The 25,047-nt window shown below is 37.1% G+C and overlaps 1 protein-coding gene and 1 pseudogene across 1 annotated transcript; one reads left to right on the top strand and one right to left on the bottom strand.

The window, feature by feature from the left end:
• Positions 1 to 716: 716 nt before the first annotated feature.
• On the bottom strand, positions 717 to 15,948 carry LOC126609736 (uncharacterized). Its single transcript, XM_050277667.1, has 4 exons — positions 15,818 to 15,948; positions 15,630 to 15,727; positions 11,935 to 12,079; positions 717 to 930 (listed from the first exon to the last, which is right to left on the bottom strand). Exons 2-4 carry the CDS (start codon positions 15,718 to 15,720, stop codon positions 783 to 785), a joined length of 384 nt encoding a protein of 127 aa, XP_050133624.1. The 5' UTR covers positions 15,721 to 15,727; positions 15,818 to 15,948; the 3' UTR covers positions 717 to 782.
• Positions 15,826 to 24,692, top strand: LOC126611779 (glucose-1-phosphate adenylyltransferase small subunit, chloroplastic/amyloplastic-like; annotated as a pseudogene).
• The last annotated feature ends 355 nt before the right edge of the window (positions 24,693 to 25,047 follow it).

Here is a 25,047-nt window from a genome sequence, read left to right on the forward strand (position 1 = left end):
AGGATTTGGGTTTTCTTCGAGTGAGGGAGAGTGTTGAAAGAGAATGAGATAGTTGGGGAGAGAGAGTGGTGCGAGAGAAAGAGTGTTAGGGGGTGGGAGAAGGAGTTGGTGATGGAGGGTGGGAGGGTGGCACAGGTGGGGATTCTGGGGAAGACAAAGGGGATTTGGGCTTTGTATTTTTAACTTTTATTTAAATAATTATTTTTTTGAATTTTCACGTGGACCCTAAATAAACATGGTGTAAGTCATTGTTCACATGGACGCCACATCATCAGTTAACATGAGACTTAACATCCAGACTAACGGATGTATGAGATTATCCTGAAATTAACACCTTAGGTGACGAAAAAAACTTCATGTACCAAATGTTGAAAACCACAAAACTTGATGGTAGTAAACTGAGATTTACCCTAATGATTAAGTGTCAAACTCGTCATTTATGTGAATTAAAACCGAGACCTCTCAGATACAAATGAAGATAAATATTATGTACTCCTTCGGTAAAGTTAAGCAAGAAGTGGATAACCCAAATTAGATCGTACCATTTATACAAAATTTCTAACTTGTTAATGATCGGAGAGGAAGGGAATAACAAACCTGAGCGAATTAAACTCCTTCTGTTATTGGCTTGGGAATTTTCTTCATTTGGAACAGTTACACAAATATGATTGATGCGAGGAGGAGGTTGTATGTCTATGCCTATCAAGACAAGAAAATATGTCGTATAAAAGTGAAAGCAAATAATTAATAGAAAGAGAAGGAAGAATGTGGTACACTAACTATCATAAATCCATTGTTGCCAGAAATTGAGCTTTGCTCCGCTCGGGAATGAAGAAGCCTGCCCAGCCAAAGCTTCTAAAGGGGTAAACTTTAAGCGGTCCAAAGTAAAGGCCAATTTTGGGCAACGCTGAATTAAATCCCATGAGATATCTGTTTATATTTTAAGTTACAAATTTTTAGAAAAAAATAGTTTGTTGTAGTAATTTGTAGTTATGGGAAAAAAGAGTAAATTGTAGCTAGTGTTTAAAATATTAGTATTGGTCGAAATATCGATAGACAAATTTGTGGAAATATCGATGGATATAACATATATCAAATATCGATATTGATTGCATTCGATGAAAATAATGGAAATTTGCTCAAAAACATGAAAATTTAAAATTATTTTTAGGAAATGTCATATGAAGCCACAACACACGTATAAATCAAGAATAACGATTAGATACTGTGTAAACAATAAGTATGTGATATGTGTGAAGAAAAACTTCCTTATAATGACAAGTAATAAAATAAAGTATTTCACTAGAAAGAATAAATTATACATAACTTAATTGAAATTTTCGTCATGAAATGAGCACGAGTTTTATTGAAGTAAACTAATACCATAAAGAAAGAAGTTTAAAAAAATAAATAATGCATAGGATCATGGGTATTTCCTGCAAACACTGAATATTTCTTGAAAATATCGTGAAAATTAACTGATTTCTAAAAATATCGTGGATATGGGGTGAAGTTTTCCATATCGTTCCCTGAATTTTTGGATATTCTCATGGAAATATCGAGTATATCCAGGATATTTCAAACACTGATGTAGCTAGAATAACCTATTTATTTTTCAAGTTACAAATTGATAACCATTTTATTTTTAGTTTTTGTAATCACGTTTTTTGTCACATCCCGGCTCGGGTTCCACCATATCCCGGCCCCTTCCACCACCGTAACACGATATTGTCTGCTTTGGGCTTACCATTCCCTCACGGTTTTGTTTTTGGGAACTCACAAGCAACTTCCTAGTGGGTCACCCATCCTGGGAGTGCTCTGGCCTCCTTCTCGCTTAACTTCGGAGTTTCTACGAAACCCGCAGCCAGTGAGCTCCCAAAAGGTCTCGTGCTATGTAGGGATGGGAATATACATTTAAGAATCACTCCCTTGGGCGATGTGGGATGTCACATTTTTAATTTGAAAGCTAAAAACTCGTTTGATAACTACTTTTAGTTTTCAAGTTTCAAAAAAAAATAAAAGGTCTAATTGGATTATTAGTTCCTGTGGTAATATGATAGTCGGAAGATAGCCCATGTGGTTAAAAAATTAGGATTTAAGCCTCTATGGTGAAGTCTATTAGGATTTAAGCTCAAAATTGAAAATTCCGTCAACTCTCCATTAATTATTAGTATGTGAGCCACACATATGAGGGTAAAACAAAACTCTCTGTTAATTGTTTGCACGTGAAGCTTACATATGAGGCTAACTTTATCTTTTTAGCCTCACATTGGGCTTCATGTGCTAACAATTAACGTAGAGTAAGTAAAATTTTCAATTTTGGGCCTAAATCTCAATAAACTTCACCATAGGACTTGCATCCTAATTTTTTTACCATATGAGCAATTTTCCAACTACCCTATAACCACGGAAACTGTTAATCCAATTAAGCTATAATAAAAAGTGAAAGCTGTTGTGATCTATTTTATCTGACAGAGGGACTAGGGCCGGCGGCAGAGAGAGAGAGGAGAGAGATGTGTGTTTGTAGAATTGTAGGGGAATGTGTGTGTTGTTATCCCTCCTACATTGTGCCTTTATTTATAGTAGTAAAGGGAGAGAAGATATTCCTTCTCCTCCAAGTAATACAAGTTGTAATAGGAAAGGATAACTAGAATCAAATCTTATCTAGGATTTACACAATCATACTTAAACTAGGAATGTTTACAACACTCCCCCTTGAGTGGGTAAATACTCAAGGTAGATTCAGCATCATGCAGAAGTTGAGGAAGTCGACTCGTCGGCATTGATTCCAAGGAACAACGCTTATTCTCAATAAGGTAAGAACTTGCATAAGTAGTAAGTCTCACTAAAAAACCCTAAGGCTATGGCAAAAACCCAAGTAGGGACAAAATCCATAGTCTAAGGAAAAATGCGTGAGAAATGCAAAGTCAAAAGAAACGTCTACAGGACGTCATCAGGGATATGATCAGCCCAAGGTGGGTGCCTCGTTAAAACCTAGTTAGGTAGCAAAAACCCAGTGGGAAAAATGCTCCTAATCGTAGGGAAAAAGAGTACATTAAGATCAAGCAAGTATCTAGAAGATACTCCCCCTGAGTTTGACATAATTCCACAGAGAAATAGCAAAGTTACAACTCAGAAAGTTTACGCATACCAATTCCATGAACAAGCTTCTGAAACGTCGCCTTCGGTAGTGATTTGGTGAAGAGGTCGGCCAGATTGTCTTGTGATCGGATTTGCGTGACTTCAATCTTCTGATGCTCTTGTTGTTGATGTGTAAAGAAGAACTTCGGCGCAATATGCTTGGTGTTGTCTCCTTTGATGTAACCCTTCTTGAGCTGTTCGATGCAAGCTGCGTTGTCTTCAAAAATCGTCGTCGGGGCATTAACGGCGGGATGAAGATCACAGGAGCTTCGAATATGGCCCACTACTACTCTCAACCAAAAGCATTCCCGAGTTGCTTCATGTAAGGCGAGAATTTCAGCATGGTTAGACGAAGTGGCAACTAAGGTCTGTTTAGTTGACCTCCAAGATATTGCGGTGCCTCCAACGGTAAAGACATAACCCGTTTGAGAACGCGCCTTGTGCGGATCAGATAAGTATCCAGCGTCGGCATAACCAACAAGGCGAGAATCAACCCGATGAGCATAGGGTGCGGCATCACTCGAGGATTCGTAGGGATAAAATAAGCCCAAATCCGTAGTACCCTTAAGGTAACGGAAGATGTCTTTCACGCCAGTCCAATGTCTGCGTGTTGGTGCATTGCTGTATCTTGCCAAAAGATTAACAGCGAAGGAGATGTCGGGTCTAGTGCATTGAGCTAAGTACAATAAAGCACCTATCGCACTTAGATAAGGAACTTCAGGCTCCAAAATCTCTTCATCATCCTCCTTCGGACGGAAGGGATCTCGCTTTGCATCTAGCGTACGAACGACCATAGGAGTACTCGAAGGCTTCGCTTTATCCTCATTAAAACGGCGCAACACCTTCTGGGTGTAGTTCGATTGATGTACTAGGATTCCATCCGAACAATGCTCTATCTCGAGACCGAGACAGTATCGAGTCTTACCTAGATCTTTCATCTCAAATTCCGACTTCAGGTGCGAAGCAGTTCTCGCGAGCTCTTCAGGAGTTCCGATGAGATTCATGTCATCGACATATACTGCAACAATCGCAAATCCGGAATGTGACTTCTTAATGAACACACAAGGGCATAGTTCGTTATTCACATATCCCTGACTAGTCAAATACTCACTTAAACGGTTATACCACATTCTTCCGAATTGTTTCAAACCGTATAGTGAACGCCTCAGCCGAATTGAGAGCGTGTTCCGGGGTTTGGAAATATTTGAACCAGTCAATGTAAGTCCTTCGGGAACTTTCATATAAATTTCTGTATCAAGATCCCCATATAGATACGCGGTTACTACGTCCATCAGCTGCATATCCAGTTTTTCGGAAACTACCAAACTGATAAGGTATCGAAAAGTAATCACATCCATAATGGGTGAGTAAGTTTCGTCATAGTCAATCCCGGGGCGTTGTGAGAAACCTTGTGCTACAAGACGAGCTTTGTAACGCACAATTTCGTTCTTCTCATTACACTTCCGAACGAAAACCCACTTGTAGCCAATGGGCTTCACATGTGGAGGAGTAGGAACTACAGGTCCAAACACCTTACGTTTCGCAAGTGAATCAAGTTCGACTTGGATTGCTTGTTTCCAGTTTGACCAATCAGCTCTACGTCGACATTCATCAACGGAACGCGGTTCAATGTCATCGCTCAACATGATCTCAGTAGCTACTGCAAATGCTAATGCATCGTCGACAATCATCTCATTTCTACGCCACACATCATCTAAGCTAGCATAATAGATCGAAATCTCACGATTCTCGGGAGGAGGATTCGTCTCTTCAAGGACGCTTCCATAATCTAGAATTTCCTCATGAGTTGGGTAAAATGAGTAAGCGATAGTCGGATTCACGGTAGGCTCTTCAGGACCTTGTGCCGTGGTTTTCCTCTTCCGGGGGTGTGAATCCTTTGAACCAAGGGGTCTGCCACGCTTTTGTGTAGGGGCAGATGATTGGCTAGCCGCTAATGTACGTGGATCACCAGAATTGGCGTCCCGGGATTCCAGGAGGGTAGTCCGTCGTACATTTGGTACATCCATCTTTGCAGGCGTATTCGCAGCTGGAATATGTGATCTTGTCACGCGCGCTAGATCGGTGAAAGCATCTGGCATGCTTTGAGCTATGCTCTGGAGATCTAATATGCGCTGCACTTCAGCTTCAGACTGAGCGGTGCGGGGATCTAAATGAGACAAAGTGGGAGTCGTCCACGATAATTCACGTCGTTCATTAGGAACGTTGACGTTCTTATCTCCCCCTAACGACGGGAAGACTGTCTCATAGAAGTGACAATCCGCGAAACGAGCGGTAAACAGATCGCCTGTCAAAGGTTCTAAGTAACGAATAATCGAAGGAGAATCATATCCGACATAGATTCCCATCCTTCGCTGAGGCCCCATTTTTGTACGTAAGGGCGGCAAGATCGGCACATAGACCGCACAACCAAAAATGCGCAGATGCGATATGTCGGGTTCGCATCTGGTGACCAACTGAAGGGCACTAAATGGTTGTGTCGCAACAGGCCTCAGGCGGACCAACTTTGCTGCGTGCAATATTGCATGGCCCCAAGCAGCGATCGGGAGCTTGGTACGTATGACCAACGATCGAGCAATCATTTGTAAACGCTTAATGAAAGCCTCTGCCAGGCCGTTCTGGGTGTGAACATGGGGTACAGGATGTTCAACTTCAACCCCAACCGACATGCAATAGTCATCAAAAGTTTTAGATGTGAATTCTCCAGCATTATCCAATCGAATAGATTTAATCGGATATTCAGGGTGGTGAGCCCTGAGCTTGATAACCTGAGCCAACAGTTTGGAGAATGCAGCGTTCCTTGTGGACAACAAGCACACGTGTGACCAACGTGTAGAAGCGTCAACCAAAACCATAAAATATCTAAATGGTCCGTAGGGAGGTTGAATCGGTCCACAAATGTCCCCCTGAATCCGTTGTAGAAAAATGGGAGGATTCGAACGAATCTTGTCATAAGAAGGCTTAGTAATAAGCTTTCCCATAGAAAATGTTTGACATGCAATTTCATGGATCGAACCTAAGCTTCGGGTTAGTGGATGCCCGTGTGAAGTTTTGAGGATACGGCGCATCGCTATTCGTCCAGGATGTCCCAAACGATCATGCCAAAGTGTAATTTCGTGCGCGGTCCCTGTGGTAGGGCCGGCCACATAGTGGCATTCTATGGGGCGTATAGTCGTAGTATACAGACCACTCGGGTTACGTTCCATCTTCTCTAGAATACGCTTCTGGCCATATTCGTAGGAAGTTACGCACAGAAATTCAACTCCGTTTTCTACGTGGGTTTCAGCGTGGTAATTGTTATCTCTAATGTCCTTGAAATTTAGTAACGTTCTTCCGGAACGTGGAGAATAGAGTGCCTCAGCAATGGTCAAGATTGTACCATTGGACAACATTATACGTGCCTTACCGTATCCTTCGATCAGGTTGGATGGGCCTGAGAGGGTTGTCAGAGGTGCATTCGTAGGTACGAAGTTAGTGAAATAGATGCGTTCACGCAAAACAGTATGCGTGGTTGCACTATCTGCCAGACAACTAACTTTCCCACTAGTCATACCTAGAATGAAAAATTAATTTGAATCGGTCACATGCATAAAAGTTTATAAAAACAAGTATCAATTCAAACTAATTTCATTTTTTCAAGGATTAAAAACTTAATATCCAAAATAAATCGCCAACTAATAATCCAAAACATAAAGGAAAATTGTTCAAAATCAACCAAAAAACAAGGTGGGGTTCGGCCACAAGGTGGAATTCGGCCCCAATTGTCTTATTTTAACTGAAAAATAAGTCTATGTCTAAGATTCTAATCTTCCATAGGAGTGGTATCCTCCTGAAAATCAGAAACCTCCATCTTTGTAGTCTCCGGTTCGTCCACTTGCAGGAAGTTTGATTCAAACTTCGTACGACGAGAATGATATGCATCCACAACCTTCTTGGGAGCACGGCAAATACGGGACCAATGGTCCTTGGAACCACAACGATAGCACATATCGTCATTCATTGTGGCAGGTGCTTTGCCCTTATTCTTGAAGTTCGGGGCCTTGGGAGCGAGGTTTGGGCGCTTCTGGGCTTTGTTTCCTCCCTTGGATGGGCCTTGGCTCTGTTGACCTTGGTGGGATGGCTTCTGGCCGCCCTTACCACGCCTCTTTTGGCGTTTTGGGTGCTGATTAGTGCTATAATGTGCTTCAGGCACAGCAGTAGCCCCAGTAGGTCGAGCTTGATGATTCTTCATCAACAGCTGGTTCTGCTTTTCAGCAAGAAGTAAAACAAAGATCAAATCCGAGAACTTAGTGAACTTATGAGCTCTATATTATTGCTGCAGGACAATATTAGAAGCAGAGAAGGTCGAGTAGGTCTTCTCCAGGAGATCCTCTTCAGTCAAAGTTTCATTGCAAAACTTGAGAAGTGATCGGATTCGACAAACTTCAGAATTATATTCATTCACAGACTTAAAGTCTTGGAAGCGCAAGTGCTGCCAGTCGTGTCTTGCTTCAGGCAAGAATATGTCCTTTTGGTGATCGAAACGATCAGCCAAAGCGACCCATAATGCACGTGGATCCTCCTCAGCAAGGTACTCAGTTTGTAGAGCGTCATGGATATGTCTTCGGATGAAGATCATAGCAGTGGCTTTTTCAGCCTCGCCAACAGGTTTATCTGTTGCTTCTTCAATAGCAGGACGCAAGTTCTTTGCAGTGAGGTGGAGCTTCACATCTTGAACCCACTTGAGGTAGTTCCTTCCAGAAACCTCCAAAGCGGTGAAGTCGAGTTTGTTCAAATTCGACATGTTCCTATCACAAAATAGATGGACAAGATGTGGTTAGTGTAATGGAGAAAAATCAATCCATTCACATAGGAGTAGAACATACAAGTTCTAATAGACATGTATTGGTTTAATTTTGCATGAAAAACTTCGGGTTTTCATGGGTGATATATTTAAGTGAAAACTTCGGGTTTTCAAACAAGGCATGTTTATAAGAAACTTCGGGTTTCAAAGTAATTATGAACTTCAGGTTCATATATTTCTGCAGGCAAACACAAATATATATGCAAACAAATATGCAAAGAATATATGCAGAAATATTGTATAATGATAAGTGAATTAATTTATTTTTGGTCTTCGGGGCCAAGTTAAAGTGTGGGTGAAAATATAAAAACCCATATTATTTAAAAAAAAATTAAATAATAAAATCTCGGGGCCTAAAAATATAGGCCAAGAACCCTCGGGTGGGATTACAGGCCCACGGGGTGAGAAGAGGGGAATGGGCTGCTGTGTGCAGCCCTAAAATTTTTTTTTTTTTTTTTTTTTCCTCGGGCCGTTCCAGGCGAGCCCAGAAACATTTTTTTTTTTTTAATTCAATTATATTATATGCATGTATAATTTTAATGAATCACATATTTACGTTGATGCATATGCAAATAATAGTTTCAATGCATGTACATATGTAGGATTCAATTCATGACAAATATCAAATTCACATAATTGTAGCAATTTTGATTATGAAGCATACACAATTTATGTAGAATCTAAAATACGTTAAACGTAAAGTTGGGTCATGCATCATGGTGAATGTTCATGCTATCAGGGCTTGCAAAATATCGAGTTAAAAGCCGTTGTTTGGAAAGAACCTGATTGCGTGATGATATGGATGAACTGGTTTGATGCAGAAAAAATCTCCAACGTCAGATTCCTAAGCGCAGCGGTAGGAGCGTGCTGATAACGTGTTGTGATCTATTTTATCTGACAGAGGGACTAGGGCCGGCGGCAGAGAGAGAGAGGAGAGAGATGTGTGTTTGTAGAATTGTAGGGGAATGTGTGTGTTGTTATCCCTCCTACATTGTGCCTTTATTTATAGTAGTAAAGGGAGAGAAGATATTCCTTCTCCTCCAAGTAATACAAGTTGTAATAGGAAAGGATAACTAGAATCAAATCTTATCTAGGATTTACACAATCATACTTAAACTAGGAATGTTTACAACAAAAGCTACTTTTTTTAGTTTTAACACTTTGAATTTCAGTGTTTTCTTTTTCTTTTTAATTTGAAAGTAATTTACCAAACAACTAAAATGATTATTAAATGAACTCTTAATTTTTATTTTTGTAGTCCTCAACTACGTGTCATTACTCATATTTAAAACTCTTACCAAATTCTTTGGATGAAAAAGATTCGGTGATTATTGTAGCGCCGTTAGGTCCTTTGTCTGGCATTAAATCTTCAATTGGAGTGACGGAGTAGAGATATCGAGCCATATGCCAACGACAATTTAAATAAGCTTTCACAACTGGGAGCGAGTTGTTTGAATCGGGAATGCTGAGTAATTTTTTGTTCTTTGGTACCATGCATTCAGCCATTTCGGTAATCCCTTTACTTGCAGCAATAGCAAGAGCTGTCCGATCACCTAATGTTTCTTGTAATTCCAAGTCTTCCTCTTCCATCAACGACACCAATTCTTTGACAAGATCCACATGGCCAGCATCAACTGCAATGTGAAGAGCTGTCTTACCAGAATATGGAATTCTTGCTCTTACTGCCTCCGGATGTTGGTTGTGAAAATCCTTTGCTGTTTCCCAATCACCAGCTTGCACAGCCTCAAAGAAAGGTTTATACTGACTATATTCGAATCCTGTCAAATTTATCTTGTTTTGTTATTGTTAATTTCCTCGTAGGGTAAATCGCCAAAATGGTCTCTGAGATTTGCATAACTCATCACTTTGACCCCTGAGATTCCAAAACGATAAAAGTGGTCTCTGAGATTTTCCACCATCCATTATTTTGGTCCTTCCGTTAAAAACTCCGTTAAGTGTCATGGATGAAGTTTTGGCAATTTTCAAGGCTTCGTAACTCAATCGTTTCTTAACCAAATTAGACTCATATATAACAAAATGAAGATAGGAAAGTGTAGAATAAGATTATACATATTTCAAAGCCCAATGATTGCCGGAGATAGCCGGAAAATAGCCTCAAAGTTGACTGGTCCGAGTGAAAACTTGAAAACTCGTCGGAAACTGGATAAACTTTAAACGTTCATAACTTCTTCAATACTCAACGAAATCAAGTGATTCAAAAATGAAAATCATACTTCTCAACGAGACGAAGAGAATGATACTTTTTTTTTTATGGCTAACTCGCCGTGGTTTGGCCGGAAAATGGCTCGAAAGTAGACCAAGACAACTACTTTCGAGCCGTTTTCCGGCCAAACTACAGAGATTTAGCCATAAAAAAGGTTCCATTCTCTTTTTCTCGTCGAGAAGTATGATTTTTGTTTTTAAATCACTTGATTTCGTTGAGTATTGAAGAAGTTATGAACATTTAAAGTTTACCCAGTTTCCGGCGAGTTTTCAAGTTTTCACTCGGACCAGTCAACTTTGAGGCTATTTTCCGGCCATCTCCAGCAATCATTGGGCTTTTAAATATGTATAATCTTATTCTACACTTTCCTCTCTTCATTTTGATATATTATGACTCTAATTTGGTTAAGAAACGATTGAGTTACGAAGCTTTGAAAATTGCCCAAACTTCCTCCAGGACACTTAACGGAGTTTTTAACGGAACCAAAATGATGGATGGTGGAAAATCTCACTTTTATCGTTTTGGAATCTCAGGGACCAAAGTAATGAGTTATGAAAATCTCAGGGACCATTGTGGCGATTTACCGTTTCTCCATACTTCAGTTTTATGCATGAACATTTATGTAGTTAAACTTCAATATTAGAAACGATGGAAGATAATGTTATGGGTTCCTTGTTATTTAACTTTTTAATCAAGTTATATGGAATTATATGATAATTATATATAATTATATGGGATCATTGTAATTTTTTTTTTTTAGAACAAACGATATTATCTTCATTGAAAGGATAGGTAGGCTTAGCCTTACAATAAGCTAGCAATAATGTGATTCAAATTCGTCTTTAGTGATAATCGAATCTAAGACCTCTCACTAGAAATGAAGAGGATCATTGTAATTAACACTCCAAAAGTATTGAAAATAGAGCACTATGTTTGTTTAATCACAAAGAAAACCAAGAAATTGTTCATGCCATTAATTACAGCACTGATATGTAAATGCACATGAATGTGAATATGGTTACAACTATATGAAATTTATGGTAAAATTAGACATTATATGTCCTTGAGATAATTTACATTTTACTACAATGCTCATGGTATGGTATCTCCATGAATATGAATATGGTTACAAATATATGAAATTTGTGGTAAAATTAGACATTATATAGTAATAATGTTATGACCAAACCAATTTTATAAGTATAGGAAGATTATTACTCAATAAAGGTGTATTTAAAAAATAAAAAAAGACTTAGTTATCCTTAATGAAAGGTAATATTTAATATAATTACCTAATTAAATGTGTTGGATTGGATTTTTCTGTTGATGTTGTTCTCGTTTGAATTAAGTTATGTATTATGTGAAGATTATATGAATTGTAGATTACTGGGATAAGATTCAGTAAAAAAAAATTAGTGGGATTATGACTCCTTGAGTCTCTTATCTGTGTAAAAGATGAACATGTTATATAGTATTTAATCATTTAATTTTTATTAATACATGTATTGTGGTTTGATATGACATACCTTAAAGTGTAATTTCAAATTTCCACGTTTTTTTGGCAAATTTTCATCATTTTCGTTGAAGGCAACTGATATTGATATTAATATATCTATTGATATCTCTATATATTTGAGTATCGATATTTCCACCAATATCAATATTTAAACACTGAATGATACACAAATGTAGTATAAAAATATAGTACCGTGGTCTCCGGAACACACCTGTGCTTGTATTGGACACTGATGGATGTAACATGCGTGACATGGCCGCCCAAACACCTTGTGCCATGGTCTCCCAAACACCCTTTGCCATGTTCAACCTGTGATCCCGGTGGAGCATATCATATTCTAAATAAACAAAAAATTAGCAATGGAATTAAAGTAGTCTAATTACTACTTACGGATTGAAATGGATCGAAGCCAACAAACTACAGCTAGCCAGTTATTAAAAACTAGTAAGTATGCAAATAAGCAACGAAATGCTTCGGGACTTTGCTGGGATTCCGAAGCTTCCCGCGGCGCCGGGGGGGGGGGGGGGGGGAGGTGTGGTTTGTGGGGTGGGAATTATGGCGGAGGCAGGGGATGGAGTCGATTATTGGGAGTGATGTTATGGGGGTGGGCATTAGATTGGTGGTGGAATCGTATTCGAAGGGATTGATTCAGATGCTTAACAAGGAGGTCACGGCTGATGTGATTTTAGAAATTTATCTCCAAGACATTTGGAGGATGGTGAGCTTATTCCAGTTGGTAAGGTTCTCTTTACCCCTCAACAATGCAATCGTGCAGCCCATTTGGTGGAGATGTACATCGTTAAGCATGGCGGGAGATTTGGTTGGGATAAGTTAGGTCCAGAGTTTCTTTTTAATATTTTAACAAAAGATGCAAATGTACCTGTTCATATTTAATTCAATAAAATTCTCTCTTTCGACAACAAAAAAAAAAAAAAATTCTTGCATTGGCAAACTAATAAAGATGAACTGGACACGCAAACCTCCACTTAATGTTGGTATCATATTCCTACCTAAAAGGTCGAAGGAGTAATCGAATGTAACCAATACAAAAGAATAAAATAAAAAGGAGCAATATTCAAGCTTAGAATTTAGCAAGTCAGGAAAGAAAGAAAAGGAGGTGACTTGAGTCCGGAGACTTCACGATTATGCATTTAGTTAGACCCAGAAGTTTCTGACACGACACGAAAACAATACAAAAATAACGGGTTTCATGTCAATACGATAACTAATCGGGTCATTATCAGGTGACCAGTTAATAACGGATTTTTAATAGGTATACACATGGGTAACCCATTTCAACCTGTTAAGAAAAAAAATATTTTGATAATTTTAAAGTTTAATTACTAAAAGATTTATTATAAAATACAATAACCATATTAATATACAATATATTCTATATTAAATATATAGTTTTGTATTATTATTCTATATAGTTAAAAAAAATGTTTTAGTCATTATTTATTTTTATTATGAGAGTTCTTTATTATCATTACTAGGATAAATTTTACTTAACATGTTGTTGTCCAAAATTAAAATAAACTAGTATAGTATTTGTATAGGTAAGAACTAAAAAGACATACATACAAGTATGAAAAATGTGAAAGAATATATAAACACTCGTGATTCATGACTACTCCTCCACAAGTAGATAATGATTACACTCACATTATCGTTTAGATTTTTAAAATCCTCCAAACCCTCATGAATAATGTTTTTTATTTGAGGGAAAAATTAATAAAATTAATAATAATTATTGTAGAAGTGTAAAAAATGTAAAAAAAATAAAAAATACAATCACTCATAGTGACAAGCTTTACAACTTTCATGAAGGGGTCAGTTTCGAAATACAACAATATAATTCATAAACTTTAAATTTATATTTAACCGGCAATTGTCATTTACGCTTTATTCTTCTTTCTGAATTTCATTTTTAAAATTTTCTTTTTTTGAAAACATGATCATCTGGCGGATGTAAGAAGATGAAAGGTTCAGATCTTTGATATCACGTTTCGATATTTACGGTTAACTAAAATATGAGTCGATGTCATATAGTTTATAGAAACTTTATAAACATCAAGCAATATTTTCACTAACCGTAAAACTCTGCATATAATATCAACGATCCAAACCGTTCATCTTCCTGCATCCTCTAATAGATCATGTTTTCTAAAAAGAAAATCTGAAAAAGCAAATGTTGATGAGAACAATGAAGCGTAAATGTAAACAACAATCAACGGTTAAATTTTGATCTATGATTTATATGATTATAGTGGTAAATTTCGAAGTTAAGCTCTTCATGAAAGTTGTAAAGCTTGTCATTACGAGCGTTTATATATATTTTTTCTATATTTTTTACACTTCTACATTAATTAAAAAACTATTAAAGATTTTACTTAAATAACAATCATAAGATAAATGAGAGTAAATCTGTACCGTTAGATTCTATTTCACTTATATTATTATAACTTTTTTGGATGAAAAAAATCCCTTCTTTATTCCAATATTTTCCAATTTTACCATTTGATCAATTTAGGTAAGCGAAAATATACTTAAAAGAAAAATACATTTTTATGTTTTGGATGTGATAATATGGTATGTATATACTTATTTAGTATTATGTTTTTCATTTGATTATTTATTAGTTTAAAATATATATATTTTTAATGGGTAACGGATCGGGTCATATTACCCGTTAATATTATCAGGTCGATTTTGGGTCAGGTCATTTTACCCGTTTATTTTAATGGGTGTTACATGATACGACCTGTTAAGATATCGGGTATGACACGAACACATAAAACACAACACGAGCTTCATTTAGTATTCTTGGGGTTATTGGCAATCTGTTTGTTAGTGATCAATGTAATTTTTTTTTTTTAGAACAAACGATATTATCTTCATTAAAGGGATAGGTGGGCTTAGCCTTACAATGAGCTAGCAATAATGTGATTCAAATTCGTCTTTAGTGATAATTGAATCTAAGACCTCTCACTAGAAGTGAAGAGGATCATTGTAATTAACACTCCAAAAGTATTGAAAATAGAGCACTATGTTTGTTTAATCACAAAGAAAACCAAGAAATTGTTCATGCCATTAATTACAGCACTGATATGTAAATGCACATGAATGTGAATATGGTTACAACTATATGAAATTTATGGTAAAATTATACATTATATGTCCTTGAGATAATTTACATTTTACTACAATGCTCATGGTATGGTATCTCCATGAATATGAATATGGTTACAAATATATGAAATTTGTGGTAAAATTAGACATTATATAGTAATAATGTTATGACCAAACCAATTTTATAAGTATAGGAAGATTATTACTCAATAAAGGTGTATTTAAAAAATAAAAAGACTTAGTTATCCTTAATGAAAGGTAATATTTAATATAATTACCTAATTAAATGTGTTGGATTGGATTTTTCTGTTGATGTTGTTCTCGTTTGAATTAAGTTATGTATTATGTGAAGATTATATGAATTGTAGATTACTGGGATAAGATTCAGTAAAAAAAATTAGTGGGATTATGACTCCTTGAGTCTCTTATCTGTGTAAAAGATGAACATGTTATATAGTATTTAATCATTTAATTTTTAGTAATACATGTATTGTGGTTTGATATGACATATCTTAAAGTGTAATTTCAAATTTTCACGTGGTTTGATATGACATATCTTAAAGTGTAATTTCAAATTTTCACGTTTTTTGGCAAATTTTCATCATTTTCGTTGAAGGCAACTGATATTGATATTAATATATCTATTGATATTTTTATAAATTTGAGTATCGATATTTCCACCGATATCAATATTTAAACACTGAATGATACACAAATGTAGTATAAAAATATAGTACCGTGGTTTCGGAACACACCTGTGCTTGTATTGGGCACTGATGGATGTAACACGTGTGACATGGCCGCCCAAACACCTTGTGCCATGGTCTCCCAAACACCCTTTGCCATGTTCAACCTGTGATCCCGGTGGAGCATATCATATATTATATTATCTAAATAAACAAAAAATTAGCAATGGAATTAAAGTAGTCTAATTACTACTTACGGATTGAAATGGATCGAAGCCAACAAACTGCAGCTAGCCAGTTATTAAAAACTAGTAAGTATGCAAATAAGCAACGAAATGCTTCGGGACTTTGCTGGGATTCCGAAGCTTCCCGCGGCGCCGCCGGGGGAGGGGGGGGGTGGTGGTTTGTGGGGTGGGAATTATGGCGGAGGCAGGGGATGGAGTCGATTATTGGGAGTGATGTTATGGAGGTTGGCATTAGATTGGTGGTGGAATCGGATTCGAAGGGATTGATTCAGATGCTTAATAAGGAGGTCACGGCTGATGTGACTTTAGAAATTTATCTCCAAGATATTTGGAGGATGGTGAGCTTATTCCAGTTGGTAAGGTTCTCTTTACCCCTCAGCAATGCAATCGTGCAGCCCATTTGGTGGAGATGTACATCGTTAAGCATGGCGGGAGATTTGGCTGGGATAAGTTAGGTCCAGAGTTTCTTTTTAATATTTTAGCAAAAGATGCAAATGTACCTGTTCATATTTAATTCAATAAAATTCTCTCTTTCGACCAAAAAAAAGAAAAAAAAAAAAATCCTTGCATTGGCAAACTAATAAAGATGAACTGGACACGCAAACCTCCACTTAATGTTGGTATCATATTCCTACCTAAAAGGTCGAAGGAGTAATCGAATGTAACCAATACAAAAGAATAAAATAAAAAGGAGCAATATTCACGCTTAGAATTTAGAAAGTCAAGAAAGAAAGAAAAGGAGGTGACTTGAGTCCAGAGACCTCACGATTATGCATATAGTTAGACCCAGAAGTTTCTGACACGACACGAAAACGATACAAAAATAACGAGTTTCATGTCAACACGATAACTAATCAGGTCATTATCAGGTGACCAGTTAATAACGGATTTTTAATAGGTACACATGTGGGTAACCCGTTTCGACCCGTTCAGAAAAAAAATATTTTGATAATTTTAAAGTTTAATTACTAAAAGATTTATTATAAAATACAATAGCCATATTAATATACAATATATTCTATATTAAATATATAGTTTTGTATTATTATTCTATATAGTTAAAAAAAATGTTTTAGTCATTATTTATTTTTATTATGAGAGTTCTTTATTATCATTACTAGGATAAATTTTACTTAACATGTTGTTGTCCAAAATTACAATAAACTAGTATAGTATTTGTATAGGTAAGAACTAAGAAGACATACATACAAGTATGAAAAATGTGAAAGAATATTTAAACACTCGTGATTCATGATTATTCCTCCACAAGTAGATAATCATTACACTTACATTATCGTTTAGATTTTTAAAATCCTCCAAACCCTCATGAATAATGTTTTTTATTTGAGGGAAAAATTAATAAAATTAATAATAATTATTGTAGAAGTGTAAAAAATGTAAAAAAAATACAAGCACTCATAGTGACAAGCTTTACAACTTTCATGAAGGGGTCAGCTTCGAAATCCAACAATATAATCCATAAACTTTAAATTTATATTTAACCGTCAATTGTCATTTACGCTTTATTCTTCTTACTGAATTTCATTTTTAAAATTTTCTTTTTTGAAAACATGATCATCTGGCGGATGTAAGAAGATGAAAGATTCAGATCTTTGATATCACGTTTCGATATTTACGGTTAACTAAAATATGAGTCGATGTCATATAGTTTGTAGAAACTTTATAAACATCAAACAATATTTTCACTAACCGTAAAACTCTGAATATAATATCAACGATCCAAACCGTTCATCTTCCTACATCCTCCAATAGATCATGTTTTCTAAAAAGAAAATCTGAAAAAGCAAATGTTGATGAGAACAATGAAGCGTAAATGTAAACAACAATCAACGGTTAAATTTTGATCTATGATTTATATGATTATAGTGGCAAATTTCGAAGTTAAGCTCTTCATGAAAGTTGTAAAGCTTGTCATTACGAGCGTTTATATATTTTTTCTATATTTTTTACACTTCTACATTAATTAAAAAACTATTAAAGACTTTACTTAAATAACAATCATAAGATAAATGAGAGTAAATCTGTACCGTTAGATTCTATTTCACTTATATTATTAGAACTTTTTTGGATGAAAAAAACCCCTTATCTATTCCAATATTTTCCAATTTTACCATTTGATCAATTTAGGTAAGCGAAAATATACTTAAAAGAAAAATGCATTTTTATGTTTTGGATGTGATAATATGGTATGTATATACTTATTTAGTATTATGTTTTTCATTTGATTATTTATTGGTTTAAAATATATATTTTTTAATGGGTAACGGATCGGGTCATATTACCCGTTAATATTATCAGCTCGATTTTGGGTCAGGTCATTTTACCCGTTTATTTTAATGGGTGTTACACGATACGACCTGTTAAGATATCGAGTATGACACGAAAACGACACGAACACATAAAACACAACACGAATGCCAGGTCTTCATTTAGTATTCTTGGGGTTATTGGCAATCTGTTTGTTAGTGATCAATGTATGGTTATTTTATTTTTAGATTTGATATTAAAAATAGAGAATAAATGGATATGCGTTTAGTGTTTTAGCCTCTATTCTCATTGTCAAATCTAAGGGGAGTGACCAAGAGTCAAGTGAATTGAACACGAAATCGAAGTTTGGAGGTACCACATGAGGAATGGCATATTACACAGCTAGTCAAACCATAAGACAATTTTCAGTGGGTTTTGATTTATTTAAAGAAATATATTTAAAGTTGGATCTACACTCAACGTTGTATTGGCTAGAGTATATTTATCAAATAGACGGTACGACCAAAATAAAACCCGACTCGGCCTGTAGGTTTGGGTTGGCTAGGCTAAAAAATTTCAGCCCAACAACCTTTAATGTAGTGGTCGTCAAATGTTGCTTAATTATGTAGAGAAAGTAATTTGAAAAGTGTGAATATAACATCTTTAAGAAAAAATATTGTTTCACACGTGTTAGTGTTCGTTATTGAGTGATCGCTCCCTATTTGGCTAGAAGATGCGGTCTCGAGGCTTCCTCTCACCAAGCTAACAAGACGAGATCGACACTTTTCTCAATTACTAATAACGTATTTTCATGCGTATAACTTTATCACATCCCAATGAATTATTGATATGAAATATTTGCCACGGCAAAGACACCAAATGTAAGTCAATCTAAAAAAATATAGCATATTATATAATTAAAAGTAATCCTATTTAGTTAACATTGATAAAATATTTACACTATATCAAACACGGTATATCTTCAATATCCATCAATGTAAATTAATAGGATTTGGATCCTCTTATGAGCCAATGGAGAGGATCCTCCTGACCAAGCATTGTGGGCTGTTGGATGAAAATCCAACGGATATAAACAGGGGGTCCCTTTAAAGTTATAATAAACAGGGGGTTCCTTTAAAATTATAATAATTATAGCCGTTGGATGAAAATCTAACAGTCCACAATGCTTGATCAGGAGGATCCTTTCCATTGACTCAAGTAAGGATCCAAATCCAAATTAATATACGCTACCAACCAATCACAACTCCTAGCAAATATTGTCAACAGGATAAAGTAGATACCAATAATTGCCATCGTCGTTTGTGAGTTTGTCAGGCAAGATTCGAAAGGTTGCTAAGTTCATAATTTAGAGTAAATTATAACAATAATCCATCAACTTTAATTCAATTAGAAAAATGGTCCATCAACTTTAACTCAATTGAAAAAATGGTCTCTCAATTAAAAATCTATTACCATTGGTCCCTCAACTCATCAAAATGTGCAACTATAGTCCATCAACTAAAAATTCATTTCCAATGATCCCTCAACTTTAATCCAACTGGAGAAATGATCTCTCAACTTTAATCCAATTGGAGAAATGATCCATCAACTAAAAATCCATTTCCAATGGTCCCTTAACTTTAATCCAACTGGAGAAATGATCCATCAACTTTAACCCAATTGGAGAAATGATTCCTCAATTTTAAGCTAATTGTAGCAACGGTCATTCTAACATAACTCATTTTAACAAAATTCTGACAAAGTTGATAAAAATTACCATAGCTACACGTTTTGATAAGTTGAAGAACCAATGGTAATAGATTTTTAGTTAAGGGACCATTGCTCCAATTTAATTAAAGTTGAGGAACCATTGCTACAATTTACTTTATAATTTAACATCTCAATTTTATAACCATATAAGAAAAAAAAAAGGACGGTCGAAAACAAAAGTAGTGACATGTGACACAAAATCTTAGGCCAAAACCCAAATGCCACGTGTCACTCTTCCATTGATGCATCCACCGTTACCTGACGTTTAATGACGTCCACTTGTTTAAATACTGGCGATTTCTGCAGATTTTTTGGTGCTCCTTTCCTTCCGTCAAATAACTACTAATATTAACATGTTGTAAAAAGTCAACAATACCCTTTCCGCCATCCTCTTAGATTTGCCGTTGGTTTGCGTAATTAACACTAAAATGGGAAGGGCAAACGCATCCCAAAATATCATCAAATCTCAGCTGGCGGTCCCAAACACTCCACCGTCTCCCTCTGCAACTCTCTGAAGCTCTCTCTCAAAATTTCGTGTTACATGGCGTCCTGTTTGGGATAAAACTGAACTTTGGGCCAGGGATGGAGTCGGCCCAACCAAAGGCCCGGACGAAACTTAGGGAGCAGGAAAAGGGCCACTTGCTTACCTACCCAAGGACCAAGTGGTGTAGGCTGATCAGACTGCACAGCCCAATAAAGTACTTTTTGGTGGCATCCGTGTAAAAAAGCTGATGAGTCATCACCTCTAAACCGCATTCGGGCAAGGCTGTTGCTACAGGAACCCGAGCCAAAGTTGTCTATAAAAGGAGGAAGAGAAGGCAGAAGCAAGGACACTTAATCAAACATACAAATGCAAGCCAAAACTCTGCTTAAAGCCAGATTTGCCTTCAAACGAAGTTGTAGTCAGCCCAAGCCTTCATCCTATTCGGGATAAACCTTTATCCCCCGCGGGATAATCTTCTCTTCCAACCTCTGTAATAGCTCTGCTACCTTGTTCAAACTTGTTGTAGTATCGATTCACTGTTGTATCCTCTCCCTCCCTCTCTCCCTCTAAGCTTTCAGACATTTGACAGAGCCACAAAGATAGGAATCTGCAAGAAGATCAACCTTAACTGATAAGGTTTAATCTTGCCCGACCGTCTTTGCTCTGTCTTTGTCTTTTCTTTCTTTAAAAGCCTAGTAATATGTTGTATATTTTCAGTTATATACAAGTTGTTTCTAGCAAAATCATGATGAAAAGGCTTCCTCAGTACTTGAATCCGATTTGAATATATCTTCAGTGTTCAAATCAGATCTAAGTCCTAAGCCTGCGGGCATGTAAATCTGATCAGTTTAAAAGTCCTTGGCCTCAAGGCATAAAAAAGAACTTTATGTGGACTTAACCCATCCACAACAATCCTTGATAAACAAGAAGTCCGAAGTTACTTGGGGCGCAAGTAATCGACCTACCTCCTAATTTTGTTTCTATTATGTCATGATTATCATAGAACGCATAAGTATGGAATGGATTCTGATAGGAAGCCTCAAGGCCTACACCTAAGGCCCCACGAAGGCACCTATTTGGATTTATTCTACTTTGCGGTCTAACCTGTCCGAGCACAGGAACAAACTCTAATGGGAAGCCTCAAGGCCTACACCTAAGGCCCCACAAAGGCATCAATTTGGGTTCGTTCCACTTCTCAGACTTGGGTAATCAGAAATATAATAGTGATAAGATTCTCGCAACCATGAAGACTAAATATGATATGTTCAAGCACTGGTTTAGTTTGACAGGAAGCCTCAAGGCCTACACCTAAGGCCTCACAAAGGCATCTGTTATATCTAACACAGTTTCTCGGGCATATGCATATTCACAACTAAAACTTAATATCCATTCGACATCTGCCATACTGAAGATGGCAGTGGCACGCCTAAGCACCTCAAAGTTAATCTTGATTGTGAGAGGCCCCACAAAGACACCTTTCAAATTAACTCTCCTTCTCTTTCAGCACCCGATGAGTCTTGCCCGATCAAGATTTGCCCGACGAGACTTGCTCGACTAAGCCCGAGAAGAAAGCAGAAGCCCGACAGCAGCCCTCAACCAGCGCCGACCTCTCAGGAGCTGTGTGCTCGTCCGCCAGGAAATCATCCCCCGACGGAAATTCCCGCGACGAACACGTCCTCTTCAATGGCAGCGAGCGGAGTGCTCACGTCGCGATCGTCGGTGTTGCCGAACTCGAAGCAGACCCAGAACATCAGCCGCCTCTCCTTCAGCGGTTCTCATCTCTCCGGGACCAAAATCCCTGCCCCGCCCCCAGCACCTGTACGAGGAAATGCCCCACTCACAGAGGCCCGCCGCTGGTTGTCTCTCCGAAGGCTGTTTCCGATTCCAAGAACTCCCAGACGTGTCTTGATCCCGATGCGAGCCGGGTAAGTGATTCATTTCTCTCCCTCTCTTTCGCATTTCGTGCTTTTGTTTCTATGCAGTCGCATAATGTGTTCTTGTTTGGATTGAAATTTTGGGAATTTTGTTTGTGTTAATGTGTAGAGTGTGTTGGGGATTATCCTGGGTGGGGGAGCTGGGACGAGGCTTTACCCATTGACCAAGAAGCGTGCGAAGCCTGCTGTTCCATTGGGAGCAAACTACAGGCTGATCGATATCCCAGTCAGTAATTGCCTCAACAGCAACGTGTCCAATATCTATGTGCTGACCCAGTTCAATTCCGCTTGGCTCAATCGCCATCTTTCTCGTGCTTATGCCAGTAACATGGGTGGCTACAAAAATGAAGGCTTTGTTGAGGTTCTTGCTGCTCAGCAGAGCCCCGAGAATCCCAATTGGTTTCAGGTGATGAAAAAGCTTGTTTCAAATTGTGGGGTTGTGTTGGAAATCAGGTTTCGATTGGTTTTTGAGTATGGATTTTTGGTTTTCATTGGTTTTTGAGTTGGGATATTTGGTTTTGGTGCTTTACAGGGTACCGCGGATGCCGTGAGACAGCACTTGTGGTTGTTTGAGGAGCACAATGTATTGGAATTTTTAGTTCTTGCTGGGGATCACTTGTATAGGATGGACTATGAGAGGTTTGTTCAGGCGCACAGAGAAACTGATGCAGACATCACTGTGGTTGCTCTGCCCATGGATGAGAAGCGCGCTACCGCCTTTGGTTTGATGAAGATTGATGAAAAGGGAAGGATTATTGAGTTTGCTGAGAAACCTAAAGGGGAGCAGCTCAAAGCTATGAAGGTGAACGATCCACTTGCAGATTGTTTTTCATTATTTAGTGCATTACATATTCGTTTCATTGTGAACTTCGATCGCTTGTGGGTTTAGGTGTGTGATTGATTAGTGATGCAAAATGTTGTTGTTTCTGTTTTTGTTATATAGGTTGATATTACTATCCTGGGTCTTGATGATGAGAGAGCAAAAGAGATGCCTTATATTGCCAGCATGGGTATATATGTTGTGAGCAAAAATGTGATGTTAGATCTACTTCGAGACAAGTTTCTTGGTGCAAATGATTTCGGGAGTGAAGTTATTCCAGGCGCAACTTCCATTGGTTTGAGAGTAAGTTTTCATTCATATATTTTATTCTGTAATTTCTATGAAAGATCAATCAAAAGAGGTGGAAAAGATTGGAATAATTGTTGGTATTACATAATTGCAAATATCTTTCATTCGAAACTGAACAAATCTCTTTGTACTGAAAAAGATAGTGTCCTAAATTGATTTTATATGATCTGCTAAATATTTCCCAGTTCCATAGTTTCTGTCCCCCGCTACCCTTCATCCGAATATTCATCTCCCAAAATACTAATTATTAATGCCTACAGGTTCAAGCTTATTTGTATGATGGCTACTGGGAAGATATTGGTACCATTGAGGCTTTCAGCTTTCTACAACGCAAACTTGGGGATAACAAAAAAACCAGTTCCAGATTTCAGGTACCTTTTATTCTATAACTTGTTTGTATTCCTGTTTTGTTTGGCCAATTCATATGTTATGCTATCAGTTTGATCTGGATTTAGTATTCCGGCCTAATTTTGAACTTTATACTGTAACTTTTATGATCATTCATCCCCAATTTAGTATTCCTGTTCGTATATTGATGCATGATATTTTTTTATTCGGGTTGTTAAATTCATGTTATTGACAAAAAAATCATATGGGATTTATTTTGATTCAAGGGATATTTTAATCTAGAGTAAAGAACGGGGAGGGGTATTCGAAGTCGAGTTTGGGTGCAGAAGGGGAGCACGCTGCACTAACGAACTTGCTTACGCCACTGGATATGGTCTTTATTAAAAACAGGTAGAGAGTATATGCATAGATGTTATGTGTATTATGTGTGTGTATAGGCATAAAATTTTTAGATCTCATGTTGATTTCTATTATACTATGTATGTGTGTTGATTGTGGAGAATGTGATGTAGCAGTGATGCGCATGTTTGGAGATGGAATTCTTGTTGATTTCTTGGCATAGAGTTTTTACTTCCACTTCATGGATTCTGATAACCATTACAACAGCAACAACAACGACAACAATAGCAGGAACAACGATTCAGCCACAATAAAAATAAATTCCCATGCTGAGGTCAGCTTTAAATTCTTTAGCTGTATATAGTATCAAAGGCATTTTCTTTTGGTAGCAGTGATAATCTTTGGTAACAAAGATTTCGACTCCACAGATGGGATCAACACAGCCCAAATCAGTGTTTGAGTTCGAGGATCAGAGCCTAGTTGGGGGCGAGAAACATTCATTGGACGAGGCTCCCCGCATGGCTCTATATTCTGGTGGTGCAAATGACTGTTGTCCCCATGTCATGAAGAATAGTGTTGTCGATAGCATCAGGATTGTAGTTTTCTCTGCCAAAATTAATTTGCTCATTCCTTTTGGCCCTTTAGCAATCGTAGCAATCGTGGTTGATAAATTAACCGGCCATCATGTGAGTTTTCACTATCTTTTTCTGCGTGCGAATCTCTCGGATCATCACACAATTGTATGCCTAGTTTATTTGATTTTTTTAACGCGTTTCAGGGTTAGGTCTTTCTTTTAAGCTTGTTGGGAATCATACATTTGGCGGAGCGATTAGTCTATGCCACAGAGTAAGATTTCTTGCATTCTCTTTGTATTCTTTGTTCACAAAAAGAAATGTTTACAAGTGGAATCCAACAGCCTTGTTTGAACAACCATCCAGTTAACTTGATGTATTAGAAAACAACATTTGTT

This window comes from Malus sylvestris, chromosome 17 (genome assembly GCF_916048215.2).
Source record: "Malus sylvestris chromosome 17, drMalSylv7.2, whole genome shotgun sequence".
Classification (NCBI taxonomy): domain Eukaryota; kingdom Viridiplantae; phylum Streptophyta; class Magnoliopsida; order Rosales; family Rosaceae; genus Malus; species Malus sylvestris.

Coding starts and splice junctions, on each gene's coding strand:
- LOC126609736 (XM_050277667.1), bottom strand. CDS start 15,720: ATGGCAAAGGGTGTTTGGGAGACCATGGCACAAGGTGTTTGGGCGGCC. Junction 12,080..15,629: donor AGTGCCCAATACAAGCACAG/GTGTGTTCCGAA, acceptor TTGTTTATTTAG/AATATGATATGCTCCACCGG. Junction 931..11,934: donor GGTGTGTTCCGGAGACCACG/GTACTATATTTT, acceptor AAATATAAACAG/ATATCTCATGGGATTTAATT.